The sequence below is a fragment of the Nerophis lumbriciformis genome, linkage group LG02 (assembly GCF_033978685.3).
Source record: "Nerophis lumbriciformis linkage group LG02, RoL_Nlum_v2.1, whole genome shotgun sequence".
Taxonomy (NCBI): domain Eukaryota; kingdom Metazoa; phylum Chordata; class Actinopteri; order Syngnathiformes; family Syngnathidae; genus Nerophis; species Nerophis lumbriciformis.
Window position 1 is genome coordinate 20,167,957 of NC_084549.2, and position 22,087 is coordinate 20,190,043.

The 22,087-nt window shown below is 41.3% G+C and overlaps 1 protein-coding gene across 1 annotated transcript in view; it reads left to right on the forward strand.

The window, feature by feature from the left end:
- hcrtr2 (hypocretin (orexin) receptor 2) overlaps window positions 1-22,087 on the forward strand; it is a 52,847-nt gene that overhangs the window by 22,099 nt on the left and 8,661 nt on the right. The window contains exons 2-3 of the mRNA XM_061960731.1: window positions 10,861-11,039; window positions 20,014-20,257. Of these exons, the coding sequence (XP_061816715.1) occupies window positions 10,861-11,039; window positions 20,014-20,257 (423 nt within the window). The remainder of the gene's footprint in view (window positions 1-10,860; window positions 11,040-20,013; window positions 20,258-22,087) is intronic.

Sequence of the window (22,087 nt, forward strand, 5' to 3'; positions counted from 1 at the left end):
AACATACATACATATCTACTTAGCCTTATGATTTCAAAGCAAGTTGTCTATCAAATTGTACACTTTATGACAATATACATATTTTTTTATAACAACTCGGTCTTCAGAATCCTATCGTAAGAAAAAAACTGTGGTACCATTTTTACATTTACAGTAATACACTGTGAAAACAGAAAGCATATTTTTAATGCAAAAAACTGGCAACTCAATCGCCAGAATTTTACAGTAAAATAGAGTGTGACTATTTTACTGTAAATTTTATGGTAAAATTCTGCCATCCACAGATTTTTTTTTCTTACAGTGTAGGTAAAATATACATTTACTAATCACATGCATAGGTAACCGTGTGACAATAGCATGCGGCTAATCCTTACACATGTATGTTCCTTTTATTTATGTTACAAGCGGCCGGCCGTCTGAGGGCAGCCACAACTGCAACGTGGCCCTTGATGAAAATGAGTTTGACACCCCTGGGATAGAGGGACAAGTGAATGCAACAATGTACAGAGACATCCTGGATGAAAACCAGCGCTTCCCATACAACCTGATGGAGCTTGAGAGGTTCTGCAAAGAGGATTGGGCAAAGAGGAATGGGGGACACTGCTCAAAGATAGGTGTGCCAAGCTTGTGGGATTGTATTTGAAAAGATTTGAGGCTGTATTGGCTGCCAAATGAGCGTCAACAAAGTATTGCAATAATTGCAAAGCATTATCCTTTCCATCCTTTCCCTTTCCATCCTTTGAAACTGAGCTACTGTGTGGAACAATTTTCCCTTGTGGATCAATAAAGTTTGTCTAAGTCTAAGTCTACTGGCAAAAGGTCTGAATTAAAGTTAAAGTACCATTGATTGTCGAACACACACTAGGTGTGGTGAAATTTGTCGTCTGCATTTGACCCATCCCCTTGTTCACCCCCTGGGAGGTGAGGGGAGCAGTGAGCAGCAGCGGTGGCAGCGCCCGGGAATCATTTTGGTGATTTAATCCCCAATTCCAACCCTTGATGCTGAGTGCCAAGCAGGGAGGTAATGGGTCCCATTTTTATAGTCTTTGGTATAACTCGGCCGGGGTTTGAACTCACAACCTACCTATCTCAGAGCAGACACTCTAACCACCAGGCCACTGAGTGTACTTATGATTTTGTTATTTTTTTTAATTTGTAATACATTTGCAAAATAAAAATAAAAAACTTTTTAGATTGTCATTATCGGGTATTGTGAGTAGAATTTTGAGGATGAAAAATTTTTTTTTTCATTTTTGGAATAAGACTGTATGTAACATAACAAAATGGGGAAAAAGTGAAACACTCTGAATACTTTCCGGATGCTCTGTACTTGTAAAAGGGGGCGGTTGGTAGATTGGCCGTGCCAGCAACTTGAGGGTTCCGGATTCGATTCCTGCTTCCGCCATCCTAGTTACTGCCAAGACACTTTACCCACCTGCTTCCAGTGCCACCCAAACTGGTTTAAATGTAACTTAGATATTGGGTTTCACTATGTAAAGCACTTTGAGTCACTAGAGAAAAGCGCTATATAAATATAATTCACTTCACTTCACTAAAAGCTCAACTATCAAATCATAACGCTGTATCTTGACATTGTTTCTTCTTTAAACTGCACCATCAATTTTGTTCATCCTCCTTAGTGTCAGGGGTGATCTGGAGCCCATACCAGCTGACTTTGGGCCAGGAGCAGGGTATACCTAAGTGGATGACCGACAAGGGGGCTCATTCTGTTTATTTCATCCTGCCAGAAAACAAACGCACTCAAGTGCTGAGACCGATGCCAAGAGTGAACCTTTTAGCAGCCTGTTTGGAAGCGACCGACGGACAAAGCAAACACTCAGACTTGGACATTTCATTTTTCACTCAATTTGCTGGGGTGTGTTTGTCTGTCGGTTAGTTAGCAATATAGCTCAAAATGTTAAGGCCATATTTTGATTAAACTTGTAGGAAATGTCAGAAACTACTTAAAGGCCTACTGAAATGCGATTTTCTTATTTAAACGGGGATAGCAGGTCCATTCTATGTTGTGTTTACTGAGGGGAGGTGACGGCAAACAGACACCAGTGGACAGTATATATAATAATTTATTATATATAATAAATATATATAATAATAATAAACAATACAACTAAACTAATGAAATGGAGTGTGTGACAAAACCCTAGAGTGAGTGGTGTTAGACTATGTGTGTAGTTAGCTGTTGTGTATTACCGTTCTGTTGGATGAGGGAGCAGACAAGTCCAAAGAGGGCAAGGCAAAAGGGTTCCACGAGGCAGGCAGATGATCAGGGGCGAGAGTGAGGCGTCAGAATCCAGGGGCGAGAGAAAGGTCGAGGAACGAAGGAGGCAGTCAGAGTCCAGAGGGAGATCCAGGGGAAAGTGAGACGCACAGCTCACTTTACAGGCGACGGAGGATACTGCGGGGACACGGGAGAAGACAAGGGACAAATCAAGGCACGGAGAGGAAACACGAATAGAGCATAAAGCTTGTTGCTTACGGTACACCATCAGAAAACTAAGTTCCCGCGTCGATCCTTGGTTCACTGGTCCTTTATACATCTCGCCCTCATCAGTCCCAGGTGTGTAGGCTTGTCGCTGCGTGGGCGTGCTGCGTGGGCGTGCTGCGCTCAACGCGAGCAGGGGCGTGTCCGAGCGCGCTGTCAACGGCTCCTCCAAGTGCTCCCGCAGAGGAGGGAGAAGTAGACTGCGCGTGCGCCGTAACAGTATCCCCCCCTATGGACAGATTCCAGATGTCCAAAGACAGACAAATGAACATACTCACGAAACAAGGGAGGGTGGAGGGGAGAACTGGTGGTGGGTCGCCGGCCCAAGTGTCCCCGAATCCACCGAGGACGAGTCTGGTGGCGGCGGCGAGAAGAACGCCGCTGAAGCCGGCGAGGCGGGCGACCAAGGGATGGCCACCATCTTGGCCGTCGGGAAGGCGGACGTGATTGGCGCCGTGGTGCGTCTCGCCGGAAACGAGGAGGTGACGTCAGAAGCGTGGAAGCGGCGGACGTCATCGGCGACGTGGAAGCGGCAGACGTCATCGGCGGCGTGGAAGCGGCAGACGTCATCGGCGGCGTGGAAGCGGCAGACGTCATCGGCGGCGTGGAAGCGGCAGACGTCATCGGCGGCGTGGAAGCGGTAGACGTCATCGGCGGCGTGGAAGCGGCAGACGTCATCGGCGGCGTGAAAGCGGCAGACGTCATCGGCGGCGTGGAAGCGGCAGACGTCATCGGCGCCGAGGAAGGCAGCTGAGGAGTTGGCCGAGGTGCTGAAGCCGGTGCTGCCGGCCGAGGGGCAGAGGTCGGGGCCAACCTGGGAGCTAGCGGAGACGAGGGGGCCAGCCTGGGAGCTGGCGGAGACGTGGGGGCCAGCCTGGGAGCTGGCGGAGACGTGGGGGCCAGCCTGGGAGCTGGCGGAGACGTGGGGGCCAGCCTGGGAGCTGGTGCTAGCTCGGAGGCTAGCCTGGGGACTGGTGCTAGCTCGGAAACTAGCCGAGGGGTTGGTGCTAGCTCGGAGACTAGCCGAGGGGTTGGTGCTAGCTCGGAGGCTAGCCGAGGGGCTGGTGCTAGCTCGGACGCTAGCCGAAGGGCTGGTGCTAGCTCGGACGCTAGCCGAGGGGCTGGTGCTAGCTCGGACGCTAGCCGAGGGCCTGGTGCTAGCTCGGACGCTAGCCGAGGGACTGGTGCTAGCTCGGACGCTAGCCGAGGGACTGGTGCTAGCTCGGACGCTAGCCGAGGGACTGGTGCTAGCTCGGAAGCTAGCCAGGGGACTGGTGGTTGCTCAGAGGCTAGCCAGGGGACTGGTGGTTGCGGCTGGGAAAAGCGGAAGACAGGTGGAATTAGTCTGGCAGAGGGTGGCCTGTCTTGGTGCAGCTGCGTCACCCCTTCAGCACAGCCACCAGTACTACCCCCCCTCTCCGAAAGCGGATGCCAGACGCTTCTTTCTGGCTGAGGAACAGTCACTAAGGGTGGGAGGAGGGTGTCCAGGCGACGGGTAAATTCCTCCTTGCTCACATCACTGCTAAACATGCCTTTCCACGACAGTTTGGCAGGACAAGACAACTCCTCCGGTGTGGAGCGAAAAAAAGAAAAAGACATGGTGAATGGGGCAAGAGGCGGAAATTTTTTTTTCACAGGGGGTGGAACTAAAGTCACTGGGGGCGGGGCTAAAGAACTGTGCCGTCAGGTCCTTAATAATTTTGGCGGGAACTTACTGTTGTGTTTACTGAGGGGAGGTGACGGCAAACAGACACCAGTGGACAGTATATATAATAATTTATTATATATAATAAATATATATAATAATAATAAACAATACAACTAAACTAATGAAATGGAGTGTGTGACAAAACCCTAGAGTGAGTGGTGTTAGACTATGTGTGTAGTTAGCTGTTGTGTATTACCGTTCTGTTGGATGAGGGAGCAGACAAGTCCAAAGAGGGCAAGGCAAAAGGGTTCCACGAGGCAGGCAGATGATCAGGGGCGAGAGTGAGGCGTCAGAATCCAGGGGCGAGAGAAAGGTCGAGGAACGAAGGAGGCAGTCAGAGTCCAGAGGGAGATCCAGGGGAAAGTGAGACGCACAACTCACTTTACAGGCGACGGAGGATACTGCGGGGACACGGGAGAAGACAAGGGACAAATCAAGGCACGGAGAGGAAACACGAATAGAGCATAAAGCTTGTTGCTTACGGTACACCATCAGAAAACTAAGTTCCCGCGTCGATCCTTGGTTCACTGGTCCTTTATACATCTCGCCCTCATCAGTCCCAGGTGTGTAGGCTTGTCGCTGCGTGGGCGTGCTGCGTGGGCGTGCTGCGCTCAACGCGAGCAGGGGCGTGTCCGAGCGCGCTGTCAACGGCTCCTCCAAGTGCTCCCGCAGAGGAGGGAGAAGTAGACTGCGCGTGCGCCGTAACATTCTATGTGTCATACTTGATCATTTCGCGATATTGCCATATTTTTGCTGAAAGGATTTAGTAGAGAACATCGACGATAAAGTTCGCAACTTTTGGTCGCTGATAAAAAAGCCTTGCCTGTACCGGAAGTAGCAAACGAGTAGCGTGACGTCACAGGTTGTGGAGCTCCTCACATCTGCACATTGTTTACAATCATGGCCATCAGCAGCGAGAGCGATTTGGACCGAGAAAGCGACGATTTCCCCATTAATTTGAGCGAGGATGAAAGATTTGTGGATGAGGAAAGTGAGAGTGAAGGACTAGAGGGCAGTGGGAGCGATTCAGATAGGGAATCAATCAATCAATCAATGTTTATTTATATAGCCCTAAATCACAAGTGTCTCAAAGGGCTGCACAAGCCACAACAACATCCTCGGTACAAAGCCCACATAAGGGCAAGGAAAAACTCACCCCAGTGGGACGTCGATGTGAATGACTATGAGAAACCTTGGAGAGGACCGCATATGTGGGTAACCCCCCCCCCCCCTCTAGGGGAGACCGAATGCAATGAATATCGAGTGGGTCTGACATAATATTGTGAGAGTCTAGTCCATAGTGGATCCAACATAATAGTAAGAGTCCAGTCCATAGTGGGGCCAGCAGGACACCATCCCGAGCGGAGACGGGTCAGCAGCGCAGAGAGGGAAGATGCTGTGAGAGGCGGGTGGGACCTGATATTCAGCTGGGAATGACTAAAACAGTAAATAAACACAAGACATATATATACTCTATTAGCCACAACACAACCAGGCTTATATTTAATATGCCACAAATTAATCCCGCTTAACAAACACCTCCCCCCTCCCGTCCATATAACCCGCCAATACAACTCAAACACCTGCACAACACACTCAATCCCACAACCCAAAGTACTGTTCACCTCCCCAAAGTTCATACAGCACAGATATTTCCCCAAAGTCCCCAAAGTTACGTACGTGACATGCACATAGCGGCACGCACGTACGGGCAAGTGATCAAATGTTTGGAAGCCGCAGCTGCATGCGTACTCACGGTACCATGTCTGCGCATCCAACTCAAAGTCCTCCTGGTAAGAGTCTCTGTTGTCCCAGTTCTCCACAGGCCAATTGTAAAGCTTGACTGTCATCTTTCGGGAATGTAAACAATGAAACACCGGCTGTGTTATCCGGCACAACAGTCAGGGGGTGCATTCTACGGCGGGGGTGCGTGATCCGGCACAACACCTGCCGCAATACACCGCTTCCCACCTACAGCTTTCTTCTTTGGTGTCTCCATTGTTCATTGAACAAATTGCAAAAGATTCACTAACACAGATGTCCAGAATACTGTGGAATTTTGCGATGAAAACAGACAATTTAATAGCTGGCCACCATGCTGTCCCAAAATGTCCTCTACAATACGTGACGTCACGCGCAGGCGTCATCATACCGAGACGTTTTCAGCAGGATATTTCGCGCGAAATTTAAAATTGCACTTTAGTAAGCTAACCCGGTCGTATTGGCATGTGTTGCAATGTTAAGATTTCATCATTGATGTATAAACTATCCGACTGCGTGGTCGGTAGTAGTGGGTTTCAGTAGGCCTTTAAGGAACAAGTGATTTAATTTTGGAGGTGATCCGGATCACCGTCTGGATTCAGGATGTTCTTTTAAGGATTCTCTACTATTGGAAGATACAGACAAGCGGAGGTCTGCGATCTCCAAATGTTTATCTAGTTTACAATATTTTGGAATACAAACTCATGCAGGTTACACTTGCCATTTTGTTGTGAACAATCAGTGGTATTAATGCTGATTGAGTAGTTTGTTCCTTAGTGTTATTACAACATTGGTTCTATTGCTGCTGTTGTTGGGAGTTTGCTTACTTTTCAAAAAAGGTTCCAATGAGCAAAAAGGGAGATCCAGGCGTAAGGCAGTTTAGCGTCTTACTGCTAAAAATCATAAAAAAAAGTGACACACACTTGCTTTGAAAAAAAGGTATTCGAAAATGGAAACAAAACAATAACAACAATACAAGGCGGTACCACAGTAATAGTTTGAGCCTTAGCAAGCAGAGGAACGGGGGAAAAAAATACCTTAACAGCAAACGTGAAGGATCTCAGACTGGGACTTGTCAGTGCCCACCTGCGATCAACAAGAGTGATTGACAGGTATAAATAGGGAGGCAAATTATATTTGCAATCAGGTGCTCACAGTGGTACCGTCTTCCATTGAAAGTGTCATGTCTGTGATCATGTTTTGTTTAGTTATGTTTTGCTTGGTTTTTGGACACTTTTTAGTTCATGTCTTCACTCCCTTTGTCACCATAGTAACCATTAGTTTCACCTGGTTCACATCATCATGTCACGCACCTGTCTCACGTTTTCACATTTTGAGTCACGCACCTGTTTTCACTAATCATGTCATCACATTCATGCTCTGCACTCTTGACACGCTGCTTACTCTGTCCAGGTCATAGTTCATGCTGGTCTTTTCTTGCCACATATGTTTTTTTGTTTATTCAAGCCACTGTTATGCACCTCCGCTGTGAGCGCCTTTTGTTTGTTCCTTTTTTTCCATAGTTCTGCCTTTGTGCTAGTTTTGTTTTATTAGCCAAGTTTGTTCCCCCGCCTTGTTTATACTTTTTATAATCTATTATTAAATCATGTATTTAACTTCACGCCATGTCTGGTCCAAATCCTTTGCACCATGGGAAAACAAACCACGCCAAAGTCCAAGTCTTGACAGAAAGTCAATGGTCTAAACAAGTATGGGAGACAAAAACAGAATGAGTGATCACGTAATGACAGCAGATCCACAGAATGTAACAGCTTTGTAGTGCATCATACTTACTAAATGACCATGTAGTCCAGCGGTCGACAACCCAAAACGTTGAAAGAGCCATATTGGACCAAAAATACAAAAAACAAATCTGTCTGGAGCTGCAAAAAACGAAAAGTCGTATATAAGTCTTGTAATAAACGCAAAACATTAGGGGTGTGGGGAAAAAATCGATTCAAATTCGAATCGCGATTTTTTAAAAATCGATTTTTTTATTTATTTTTTTATTTATTTATTATTTTTTTAATTAATCAATCCAACATATATATTTTTTTTTTTAATTAATCAATCCAACAAAACAATACACAGCAATACCATAACAATGCAATCCAATTCCAAAACCAAACCCGACCCAGCAACACTCAGAACTGCAATAAACAGAGCAATTGAGAGGAGAAACAAACACGACACAGAACAAACCAAAAGTAGTGAAACAAACATGAATATTATCAACAACAGTATCAATATTAGTTACAATTTCAACATAGCAGTGATTAAAAATCCCTCATTGACATTATCATTAGACATTTATAAAAAAATAAAAAAATGTCGTCCCCACTTGCATCCCATCTCATAAGCTTGACAACACACTGTGTCCAATATTTTCACAAAGACAAAATAAGTCATATTTTTGGTTCATTAAATAGTTAAAACAAATTTACATTATTGCAATCAGTTGATAAAACATTGTCCTTTACAATTATAAAAGCTTTTTTACAAAAATCTACTACTCTGCTTGCATGTCAGCAGAGTGGGGTAGATCCTGCTGAAATCCTATGTATTGAATGAATAGAGAATCCTTTTTAATCGGGAAAAAAAATCGTTTTTGAATCGAGAATCGTGTTGAATTGAAAAAAAAATCGATTTTGAATTGAATCGTGACCCCAAGAATCGATATTGAATCGAATCATGGGACACACAAAGATTCACAGCCCTACAAAACATGATGTAAGTGTCTATATTAGCTACAATAGCCTACTATCAAATTGACTATAAAAGTCTTATATAAGTGTTATAATGAAGGCAACACATGATGTAAGTGTCTATATTAGCTGTATTAGCCTACTATCAAAATGACTATGTGTCGCAGGCTGAAGCAAAATGTTGAAATGTAATATTTATTCTACACATTTTTACAACATTCAAAATCATTAGTAAATCAGAGGCTACTCAGAAGGTGAGATAACTCCTGGAAATTACTGGCTTTTAATGGCCAAAGATATAGGTGTGGGTGTCCAAGTTAAAGGAAACGGCAGGCTGCCTTCTTTTAATAGATTTATTACAATCTTTGGCAAGCTAGGTAATGTTTGCTGTGGTCTGGAACAACATGGCACACAAACAACTATCAGAAATGCAGCCGATATTACATACATGAGACATGAGACATGCAAAACTAAATTATATACAAAGAGGATAAAAGTAAAGGAAATTGAATGAGCTCAAATATACCTACAAATGAGGCATAATGATGCAATATGTACATACAGCTAGCCTAAATAGCATGTTAGCATTGATTAGCTTGCGGTCATGCACTGAACAAATATGCCTGATTAGCACTCCACACAAGCAATGACAGTCACAAAACTTTTGGTGGACAAAATGAGACAAAGAAGGAGTGGAAGATTTTACATGTAAACAAACTGTTGCGTCACAATCCACACTATGGTGAGTTCAAGAACCGCTGAAATTAGTAGGACAAAACAGTGTTCACCAAATACTTTCATCAGTGAAGCATACACACAAACATATTAAACAGTGGGCTTTCTAACAATTGGGAAGGTTTGTGTCATGTTTGTCCTCAAACTAAAAACATGCTAAAACAAAACAATATTTTCCATTTTCAATCCTTTTTTAAAAATGCTCCAGGGAGCCGCGAGGGTGGCACTAAAGAGCTGCATGAGAGTGTTGCTGACCCCCGACGTAGTCAAAAGAAGCTTCGTCTAGCACTTCTAATTGTTATTAAAGTGTAGGAAAACAGACTTGTTTTATACTGTATAATGAGATAATGTTTCAGATTATAAAAAAGTAGCAATTATCACCTGCTTCCAATTAACACCCCATTTTCTTTGTGTTTAAGTGATTACAAACCCTGGCATGATATTTATGGAATGTGACTGTGTGTTATTATTAAACCATATTAGTAGTATTAATAATAAAACCCATGGTATTAATGTAAAATGTGCATTTAAGTGTAAAAGATGAAATAACCTCAACATGACCAGCAGACTTGAGGGGTGAGAATATGAAGTATGGGTATTAGGGATGTCCGATAATGGCTTTTTGCCGATATCCGATATTCCGATATTTTCCAACTATTTAATTACCGATATCAACCGATACCGATATCAACCAATATATGCAGTCGTGGAATTAACACATTATTATGCCTAATTTGGACAACCAGGTATGGTGAAGATCAGTTAAAGTTAAAGTTAAAGTACCAATGATTGTCACGCACACACTAGGTGTGGTGAAATTTGTCCTCTGCATTTGACCCATCCCCTTGTTCACCTCCTGGGAGGTGAGGGGAGCAGTGGTACTTTTTTTTTTTTTTTTAATTAATAAGATAAATAAATTAAAAACATTTTCTTGAATAAAAAAGAAAGTAAAACAATATAAAAACAGTTACATAGAAACTAGTAATTAATGAAAATTTGTAAAATTAACTGTTAAAGTGGACCAGCAGCACGCACAATCATGTGTGCTTACGGACTGTATCCCTTGCAGACTGTATTGATATATATTGATATATAATGTAGGAACCAGAATATTAATAACAGAAAGAAACAACCCTTTGTGTGAATGAGTGTAAATGGGGGAGGGAGGTTTTTTGGGTTGGTTCACTAATTGCAAGTGTATCTTGTGTTTTTTATCTTGATTTAATAAAAAAAAACAAAAAAAAAACAAACAAAAAACGATACCGATAATAAAAAAAACGATACCGATAATTTCCGATATTACATTTTAACGCATTTATCGACATCTCTAATGGGTATCCTTAAATATCAATCCCCGACCATTTCAACTCTCCCTGGAGAAAACAGAGGGTGTTCTGCTGTTACACCACCTGCACATTCACAATCTTTAATTGTGCGATGTCTTTCAGTTTGTTTTGCAGTGTGGAAAAACCGCCACATGCGCACGGTGACCAACTATTTCATAGTGAACCTCTCCTTTGCGGATGTCTTGGTGACCATCATCTGCCTGCCTGCAAGCCTGGTGGTGGACATCACGGAGACGTGGTTCTTTGGACAGACGCTTTGCAAAGTTGTGCCCTACCTGCAGGTAAGAAGCCGACCAGCTGTACGCAATACAATACCTAAGCCACGGTCCATGCACTACACACATGAACACAAAAGGTACATAAAGCAAAGAGATTGTAAAGCAAATCCTGCACCACAGGGAGTGATGAGGTACTGTCAGTAGGGCTGGGTATCGGTACTCGATACCTTTTAGGTATCGACCGAAACAACCCGATGCCTAGTAGTATCAAAACTGCTTCTGTTAAACGATACCTGCGATCGGTTCTTTTTGTACCCAGATCAAGAAAAAATGACTGTTTCTATGGTTTTGCTCGCAGCCAATCACTGCAAGCGTTCTTCGATTCAATGCACCATGTGATTGGCTTTTTTTTAACTCTTTTACAAACCTCTTTTTTGAACTCTTTTATAAACCTCTTTTTTGAACTCTTTTACGAACCTTTCTTTGAACTGTTTTGTGACCTTTTCTGTGAAGTGTTTACGACCTTTTCTTTTGAACTGTTCTGTAACCAAAGGCAACGCTGTTTACGACCCACGTCCCTTTAGAAGCAGCTGCTGCCATGTGGTCAGGGAAAGTCCAAATAAAAGAGGAGGCGTACAATCTTTTGCCAGAGCGTGCTGAGACACTGAGCAAGGGTACAGTGTCCAGACGACTCTCCTCAAATTGAGCCAAATTGAATTCTGTCTCCGTTTAATTATTTGCTTCTTGTCTTGTTTAATAGATGTCATCAGTGTTTGAACCTGACACCAACGTTTCTTATCCATTAGTACTCACTGTTGAGTAAATGGGATCTGCATAGTTCCCAAAAATATGCGCACCGTTGTAATCCACGCTCTAGTCGAAAGGCTCCTTCTTTTTCTCTATCCTCTTGTTGTGAGGCGTTCATCCGCTCTGTTACCATTTCTGGTATAAAGCAGCATGCAGTTCTACCCTATATCTGTCAGTGGACTCGCTATGTAGCTTTAAAAACTACAATAAAAGATGACGGAGAGAAGACCGCTCGCCAAAACGCCGCATCCTGAAGAGACGGTCAGAAAACAGCTGGAAAACAGTCTACAAACATAATCTTTGCAAAATTTTGACCAAAGAACCAATATAACATGTCATGTAGAACACAAGAAAGTGCTTTAAATGTCGAAAAAATATCATAATATGAGCCTTTTAAGCATTTTGAGGAAAACATCAGTAGAAGAGGACGCAAACTAAAACACTACGTACGTAGCCTGCTGTATTACTCCGTACCAAAGAAGTAGCGGTCCAGTTCAAAAATGTTGGTGACCCTGCCTTAAACTTATGTTTTGTAGTTTGTGTACTAGAAATTTATGAAATAAGCAAACTACAACCAAAAAAAAACTACTGACTTGAATTTCCAATTTTTACAACACAAAAACACCCACTTCTTCAGGGCGCTGAAAGAAAATAAATTATATTTATACATTAGTTTTCAACTGTATTTTCAGCTTTTTCCCTTATTTGAGAATATTTTTGAACCTCAAACAAATCCGCTCATAAAGACATTGTCAAATCAAACAGCTGCAGCGTTGTTTGTTTTCATTAATAAGGGCAAACACAAAACGATAGTTCATGTTATTTTGATTCATGCCTATTTTCGCACCCAAGCGCAAACCAGATGGAGCCACGGCAGAAGGATGAAAGCGCCACATGCAGCTTGTCGACCCCTGATATAGACTGTGGCATGTTCTTCGCTGTAAGGAGGCTGTATTATAAATGAGATTTTCACGGCTGCATTAATGGAGTGTTCACTGTGTCATTCCACGCGGTACTGTCTTAAAGCATATGGGCACGGATAAAATTGAGGCTGGAAGGTCAATACTAAACCTTCTTAGCTTCTGTGACCTTTATTATAAAGGATATAATATTTCAATAACTTGGTTAGATTCACTGTGGTGTGCAACACAACTGATACACTAATGGACGAAATATTCATCGTACTTCCCAGTTGTGACACCTATGGCATATAAATATTATTTTCCCATTGGTCAAATATTCTCTGTCTTACCGGTACTAATTTTAGCAGCATTTAATGAAAATTTGACATATTTAATCTTACTAATCAGACTATAATATACAGAAAGATCACACAGAAAGAAGTACAGTGTCCCTTCCTCACATACTTGCCAACCTTGAGACCTCCGATTTCGGGAGGTGGGGGGGCGTGGTTGGGGGCGTGGTTAAGAGGGGAGGAGTATATTTACAGCTAGAATTCACCAAGTCAAGTATTTCATATATATATATATAAGAAATACTTGACTTTCAGTGAATTCTAGCTATATATATATATATATATATATATATATATATATATATATATATATATATATATATATATATATATATATATATATATTTATTTTATTATATATATATATATATATATATATATATATATATATATATAAATAAACAAGAGAAATACTTGAATTTCTGTGTTCATTTATTTACACATAACACTCATCTACTCATTGTTGAGTTAAGGGTTGAACTGTCCATCCTTGTTCTATTCTCTGTCACTATTTTTCGAACCATGCTGAACACCCTCGCTGATGATGCATTCTGCTTCGTCTCCTTGTTGTGTGCGCAGTTGTGCACTGCACTCTCTAAAAGCCGTAGATGTTATTGTCACATATGCATGTACACTAGATGGCAGTATTGTCCTGTTTAAGAGTGTCACAACATTGCTGTTTACGGCAGACAAACTGCTTTACGGTAGACGAAAACGTGACTGCTGTTGTTGTGTGTTGTTACCGCACTGGGAGGACGTTAATGAAACTGCCTAACAATAAACCCACATAAGAAACCAAGAACTCGCCCTCGATCATTCTACAGTTATAACGTGATAGGGCAGGTACGCCGTTTATATTGTGGGAAAGCGGACGTGAAAACAGGCTGTCGACACGTCACTCAGGTCCGCCTGAATTTCGGGAGATTTTCGGGAGAAAATTTGTCCCGGGAGATTTTCGGGAGAGGCGCTGAATTTCGGGAGTCTCCAGGAAAATCCGGGAGGGTTGGCAAGTATGCTTCCTCACCATGAAGAAACACGACTGTTCGTGACCTGGCAGTTGCTTGTCGCTGCCATCTTTCCGCAACGAGGTACGCTGTGGTATGCGGGAACTTATAATAAAGCAATATCGCAGACTTTGAAAACTAAAAGAAAATATGGATAATTTTTTGTACTAAATGTAGTAAGCTAAGCTCCAAGTTACTCTCGATCGCGTCAGTATACAGGACTGCAGTACCTGGAGGAGGTCAAGTCAAAAAAATGAGGCACTCCTAAATTGGAGGAGCCGAACCACAGTCTTATATTCCTTATATTTATGCGCAGTAAAACTTTTCATGAACTCAACTCATCTGAATGTGTTTTCTTAAATTTGTGTTCCACGTATTCGATGAAGAGAGCAGTTATGATTTTGCTTTTCAGAGTAAACAACTAAAAACTCTTCTCTAAACGTATACATATGTCTAAATACACGCATTGTTGTGGGTTTCCTGAACGTCATCTTCATTACTAAAGGAAAAATCTAATCTGTGGGAGAAAATTCCTCTGCCATTTTCAAGTATTTGTTTTTTGTTTTGTTGTTTTTAGTCGTCAGCTTGAAGCGTCCCTCTGTCTCTGGCTCCCTCCTCGTCATGTGACATGAGTGCGTGTCTGTTATGATTTTGCTCACTAGTTTTTACGACTCACCTTATATTACCTCTATTTGGCCAATCCATAATGTTTCGCCCTAACCTTAGCCAATTGTGACTCATCATACGAACACCAACCAATCATTATAGGTGTTTTCCGTGTGTATGGATGTTTCCATTCATCCAGGTCATTGAATTTCCTCCATATTTTTTTTTTTGACCTGCATTCGCAGGCCATTTTTTCTTTTTGAATCTTGTAGCTTTGATGTTAGCTACCTCGCTGCATGAGTCTAAAAATAGCTGAACTACAGAAATCGCTACTCGTGCAAAGAGAGCGGCACTTTGCTTCCAGTGCCGCTCACACTGGTGTATGAATGTGAATGAATGTTTGGTGGTGGTAGAAGAGTCCCTAGGGAGTAAACTGGCAGACACGTTTCTGCTGGTTTCTGTCAACTGTGGCAGCAAATGTGGCTTACCACCATGAATTTGTGAATGTGGCGTGAATGAAGGATGCATTCTCATTGTAAAGCACTTTTAGTACCTAGAAACACACTTTAAAAGTCCAATCCGTGATTATTAGTAAACCCCTAAACCATACTTGCCAACCCTCCCGGATTTTCCGGGAGACTCCCGAAATTCAGCGCCTCTCCCGAAAACCTCCCGGGACAAATCTTCTCCCGAAAATCTCCCGAAATTCAGGCGGAGCTGGAGGCCACGCCCTCTCCAGCTCCATGCGGACCTGAGTGAGGACAGCCTTTTTTAACGTCCGCTTTCCCACAATATAAACAGCGTGCCTGCCCAATCACGTTATAACTGTAGAATGATCGAGGGCGAGTTCTTGATTTCTTATGTGGGTTTATTGTTAGGCGGTTTCATTAACGTCCTCCCAGCGCGGAATCAACACACAACAACAGCAGTCACGTTTCCGTCTACCGTAAAGCAGTTCGTCTACCGTAAAGCAGTTCGTCTGCCGTAAACAGCAATGTTGTGAAGCTCTTAAACAGGACAATACTTTTAATTTTCCTGAGGGAACTCTCCTGAAGGAATCAATAAAGTACTATCTATACTGCCATCTACTGTACATTCATATGTGACAATAACATCTACGGCTTTTAGAGAGTGCAGTGCACAGCTGCGCACCCAACAAGGAGACGAAGCAGAAGAACGAGGAAGATACAGCCGTGGCGACGCCGACGACGAGTAAGATGAAGAAATACGCTTGTAAGTTCCAAGCCGCAGCTGCGATTGGACCTGGATAGCCTCCGGGAAGAAGTAGTGGACGACCAAGTGCTTGGCAGTGAAGATCTTCCTCAGGAAGCAAAGACTGACCGGTTGGGCGATGCTAGGGAGAGATGGAAGATTCCAGACCCTAGTGCATTTGATGAAAGCACTTTTGTGCGTGCCACACAGCAATGCATCATCAGAGAGGGTGTTCAGCATGGTTAAAAAAATAGTGACAGAGAATAGAACAAGGATGGACAATTCAACCCTTAACTCAACAATGAGTAGATGAGTGTTATGTGAGTGCATATGTGAGTGCATATGTGTAAATATATATATATATATATATATATATATATATATATATATATATATATATATATATATATATATATATACATACATACATATATATATATATTTATATATATATATGTATAAAATAAAATAAATATATATTTATAGCTAGAATTCACTGAAAATCAAGTATTTCTTATATATATATATACATATATATATGTATAAAATAAAATAAATATATATTTAGAGCTAGAATTCACTGAAAATCAAGTATTTCTTATATATATATATATATATATGTATATATATATATAAAATATATATATATATATATATATATATATATATATATATATATATATATATATATATATATATATATATATATATATGAAATACTTGACTTGGTGAATTCTAGCTCTAAATATACTCCTCCCCTCTTAACCACGCCCCCAACCACGCCCCCGCCCCAACCACGCCATCAACATGCATTATCACGATATAACAATAGTAATAGTAATAAGAATAGCAACAATAGTACTAGTAATAGTCCTGGTGGCCATGGTCTGATAACTTCCTGGTGCAGATGGCTCCTGTGATAGTGTTTACTCACATGCCTCCTCTGTACTCAGCCATGCAATCATTTGTCCATATAGTTGCATGTGTTTGTATGTTGTGTGTTTGTTTGGTATCTGTGTCCGTGCGTACGTATGTGATAATGGGGGATATGGGTCACCGGGGTATTGTTTGTAACTCTGTAAAGCACTTTGGGTTGCATTTATTGTGTGAATTCTCCAAAGCATTCACACATATGGTTTTCTTTTTTCTTCTTCTTCTCCAGATTTTGGCACGTTCTACCGTCCACATTTTTCATCCGATTCAAACCGTTGCAACTTCAAACTGTTCAGCCTATTCGAGAATCGCGGGCTTTACCTTGACAAATTCCAAAAATTTCCGGATTTCCCAGAATTCCAGGTTTTCCGGGACATTTTTCCCATTCAAAATAAAATGAATTAGCCATTTTTTCAAACTTCCACCATTTCCACAATTTTCAACTGATTCAAACCATTCTACATTCAACATATTCCACGCATCCTGGGAATTCAAACTATAATTGTTCAAAGTTAATTCCAGGAATTTCATTTTTTTCAAACCCTTTTTTGACCCTTTTTTCTGGCGACTACTCCGTCCACATTTTTCAACCCACTTCAACCGTTCCACCGTCAAATAATTTGTCTTTATCAGGACAGAAAAACAAAGTTGTTTTTTGAACTGGAAAAATTCCCGGTTTTCCCGAAATTCCTGGAATTCTTTAATACCATTTCTGAATTAAAAATACTTCAACATTTCTCGACCGATTTGAAAAATTCCAACACCAACCATTTCAACTCATTCAGAACATTCAAGTCTTTTAACATTTTTCAAAAAATCCCTGCTTTTCCCAAAATTCCCAAATGTCCATGAAATTCCCACATTTTTTATCCGATTCAAACCATTCCAACTCCAAAATATTCAGCCTGTTCAAAATTGTGTACTCTCCTTCAACAACTTACAAAAAATCCCGGATTTCTAAGAATTCCCAGTTTTCAGGGACATTTTCCCCCTTCAAAATGAATTGTCAATTTTTCAAACTTCCACAATTCGCACATTTTTCAACCAATTCAAACCATTTCAACATCAACACATTCCACTCATCTAACTAACACTTTCCCAAGTTCCAAACCAAATTCCCTTTTTCCTGGAAGTTCAAACTCTTCAAGATTCAAACCATTCCAACATTGAAACTATTCTTACATTCATACTACATTCTGTCAGCATGTCAGTTCAACTTCAGCATTGGAGCATTCAAACACAATTCCACCAGAATTGCCTTATCAGTTTTATGTATGAAATGTGCTTTATAAATAAAGTTTGATTGATTGATTGATATCAAAAGCTCTATTCTCTGCCAAGTTTAGATAATTGTTATTGTATTCACATCGCCTATTGTGTGTGTGTAGGTGTGTGTGTGTGAGTGTGTGCAGGGCATAATCATTTTTACCTGCCCATGGGGCAGCGGAAAATAAGTTGCGAACCACTGATTTAAAGGTATTCCAGTGTTGAAATTTAATTGTATCCTTCAAAGGGAACATGAGGAGTTTGTGCATCCCCTACTTCAAACTGCAAGATTCCTGTGTAGCACTCCAGGTGCTAAACACACTGACAAATACCCCCTGCTGTGGTAGAGCAAAGTGTGTGCTGTGGTTAGAGAATTGACAGTACTTGTATAGCTGATGCCTGTCATCATGTGCGACTGCTTTGCTCTTACAAATTGCTCTGGCACATGAAAATGTTTTGGGTTTTTTTAGGTAAAAAAAAAAGAGAAACTATCAGTATGAATGTCTTTGCTTTTAAAATCCTATCTCCAGTGAATGTCAGCATCAACCTTCTGTCTATGTCGGGGGTCAGCAACCTGTGGCTTTCAATCCTTTTTTAAAAAGGATTGAAAGCCACAGGTTGCTGACCACAGGTTGCTGACAGAAGATGGGTGAAGAATATTTTTTTTGTTTTAGTATGGTTTTTGTTTAAGGACAAACATGACACAAACCTTCCCCAATTGTTAGAAAGCCCGCTGTTTAATATGTTTAATGTGATTATTTGGTGAACATAGTTTTGTGCTACTAATTTCGGCGGTTCTTGAACTCACCATTGTGTGGACTGTGAGCGACAGTTTGTTTACATGTAAAATATTCCACTCCATCTTTGTCTCATTTTGTCCACCAAAAGTTTTATGCTGTGTGCTATTGACTTGTTGGAGGGATGATCGGCATACTTGCCAACCCTCCCGGATTTTCCGGGAGACTCCCGAAATTCAGCGCCTCTCCCGAAAACCTCCCAGGACAAATTTTCTCCTGAAAATCTCCCGAAATTCAGGCGGAGTTGGAGGCCACGTCCCCTCCAGCTCCATGCAGACCTGAGTGACGTGTCGCCAGCCTGTTTTCACGTCCGCTTTCCCACAATATAAACAGCGTGCCTGCCCAATCACGTTATAACTGTAGAATGATGGAGGGCGAGTTCTTGGTTTCTTATGTGGGTTTATTGTTAGGCAGTTTCATTAACGTCCTCCCAGCGCGGTAACAACACACAACAACAGCAGTCACGTTTTCGTTTACCGTAAAGCAGTTCGTCTGCCGTAAACAGCAATGTTGTGACACTCTTAAACAGGACAATACTGCCATCTACTGTACATGCATATGTGACAATAACATCTACGGCTTTTAGAGAGTGCAGTGCACAACTGCGCACACAACAAGGAGACGAAGCAGAATGCATCATCAGAGAGGGTGTTCAGCATGGTTAGAAAAATAGTGACAGAGAATAGAACAAGGATGGACAATTCAACCCTTAACTCAACAATGAGTAGATGAGTGTTATGTGTGTGTGTATATGTGTAAATAAATGAACACTGAAATTCAAGTATTTCTCTTATTTATATATATATATATATATATATATATATATATATAATAAAATAAATATATTTATATATATATATATATATATATATATATATATATATATATATATATATATATATATATATATATAGCTAGAATTCACTGAAAGTCATGTATTTCTTATATATATATATATATATATATATATATATATATATATATATATATATATATATATATGAAATACTTGACTTGGTGAATTCTAGCTGTAAATATACTCCTCCCCTGTTAACCGACCCCTGGTCTATGTATACAAAGGCATTTTTTTTTACAAACTAATCATCTTTCTTTTGGTCGGCCTCCTGATTCCATTGTTTCTTTCTTTCACTTTCCAGACCATCTCCGTCTCCGTGTCGGTCCTAACGCTAAGCTGCATCGCGCAAGACCGCTGGTACGCCATCTGCCACCCGCTGATGTTCAAAAGCACCGCCAAGAGGGCTTGCAAGAGCATCGTTGTCATCTGGCTGGTGTCGTGCGTCATCATGATCCCTCAAGCCATCGTGATGGAGAGCAGCAGTCTGCTGCCGTCGCTCACCAACAAGACCAGCTTGTTCACCGTGTGCGATGAACATTGGGAAGGTGAGTGATGTTGGATCATAATGTGTTTTAAGCAATATACAGGAGCCTATCCCACCTATACACTTTTCACTGAAACAATGACACTTTGATACAATGTAAAGTAGTCAGTGTTCAGCACCTATTAGACTGCAATGAGGGAGCCACACAAAATCTTGACAGTTTGGGCTGAAATTGGACATTTTCATATAGGAGTGTACTAGGGTTGTACGGTATACCAGTATTGGTATAGTACCGCAATACTAATGAATCATATTCGGTACTATACCTTCTCTAAAGAGTACCGGTCAACTACCACCCCCACCCCGTTGTTGTCACGTAGTGTCATTGTTGGTTTTACGGCATGTTCGGCAGCGCACAATCACAGAGTACTTACAAGCAGACACAGTGTGTAGACAGAAAAGGGAGAATGGACGCATTTTGGCTTAAAAACTAACGATAAAGGTGAAGTTATAACACTGAAACACCCTCAGGAAGAGGTGCTTTAAGACATGGCTAGCTAGCTAGCGGCTAACGTCCATCCGCAGTGTTGTAGCTACTTCTAAATCACTAATCCTCGCCTCCATGGCGACAAATAAAGTAAGTTTCTTACAAGTATCATCCCTGCAGGACGAGGAATAGCTAAACATGCTTCACTACACACCGTAGCTCACCGGCGTCACAATGTAAACAAACGCCATTGGTGGATCTACACCTGACATCCACTGTATTGATACCAAGTACAGGAGCGTATCTAGTCAAAAGTATTATGATTACATCGATATTTTTTAGCATCACAAAATCTATTTTCGTTTTTTTTAGAGGCAGTATAGTACCGAATATGATGAATTAGTATTGCCGTACTATACTAATACCGGTATACCGTACAACCCAAGTAACTACAAAGGCTGCGGTTTGACTGGCCATGTGATGAGCGAGCAAGCATAGCAGGCAAAGAGAGAGAAGTTAACACTGCGATGCTAAAGTCAGTGTTCAAAAACAAGAAAAAAAAAATACAAAAATTAGGGGTATTTTATTTGAACTAAGCAAAATTATCTGTCAATAGAACAAGAAAATTTGGCTTGTCAAGACTTTCCAAAACAAGTACAATTAGCTAACCTCAATGAACCCAAAAATACCTTCAAATAAGTATATTTTCAACTGTACTCCTATATGAGTACGTATTTTCTATTGTTTCATTGAAAATAAAACAGCAAAGTCCATTTAAGTTAAAGTAAAGTACCAATGATTGTCACACACACACCTGAAATTCAGCGCCTCTCCCTGTTTTTATTATGAGACACAATTGTGTCAAAGTCATGATTTTTTTTTTTACATGCTTGAAATAAGAAAGTATTACTTCAAAAAAGTAGTTTTATACTTGTGAGTGTTGATAATGCAACAGTTGAAATTCCAGTTTCAAGCATGTTTTACAGGTCATAAAATCTCAGCTACAAGCTGTAATATCTTACTGAGATCATTTAGGACCAAAACCCTTAAAACAAGTAAAACACTCTAACATAAAATCTGCTTAGTGCAATGGTTCTTAACCTGGGTTCGATCGAACCCTAGGGGTTCGGTGAGTCGGCCTCAGGGGTTCGGCGGAGGTCAAAACACACCCGACTCATTGTGTAAATAAAAACTTCTCCCTATCTGCGTATTACGGATACGGCAACAGCAGAAGTCAGACTGATTTGCAGGTGTGAAATTTGTTGTGATTTTATGCACTGTGTTTTTTTTTTTTCTTTGAACAAGGTGATGTTCATGCACGGTTCATTTTGTGCACCAGTAAAAAAAACATGGTAACACTTTAGTATGGGGAACATATTCACCATTAATTAGTTGCTTATTCAC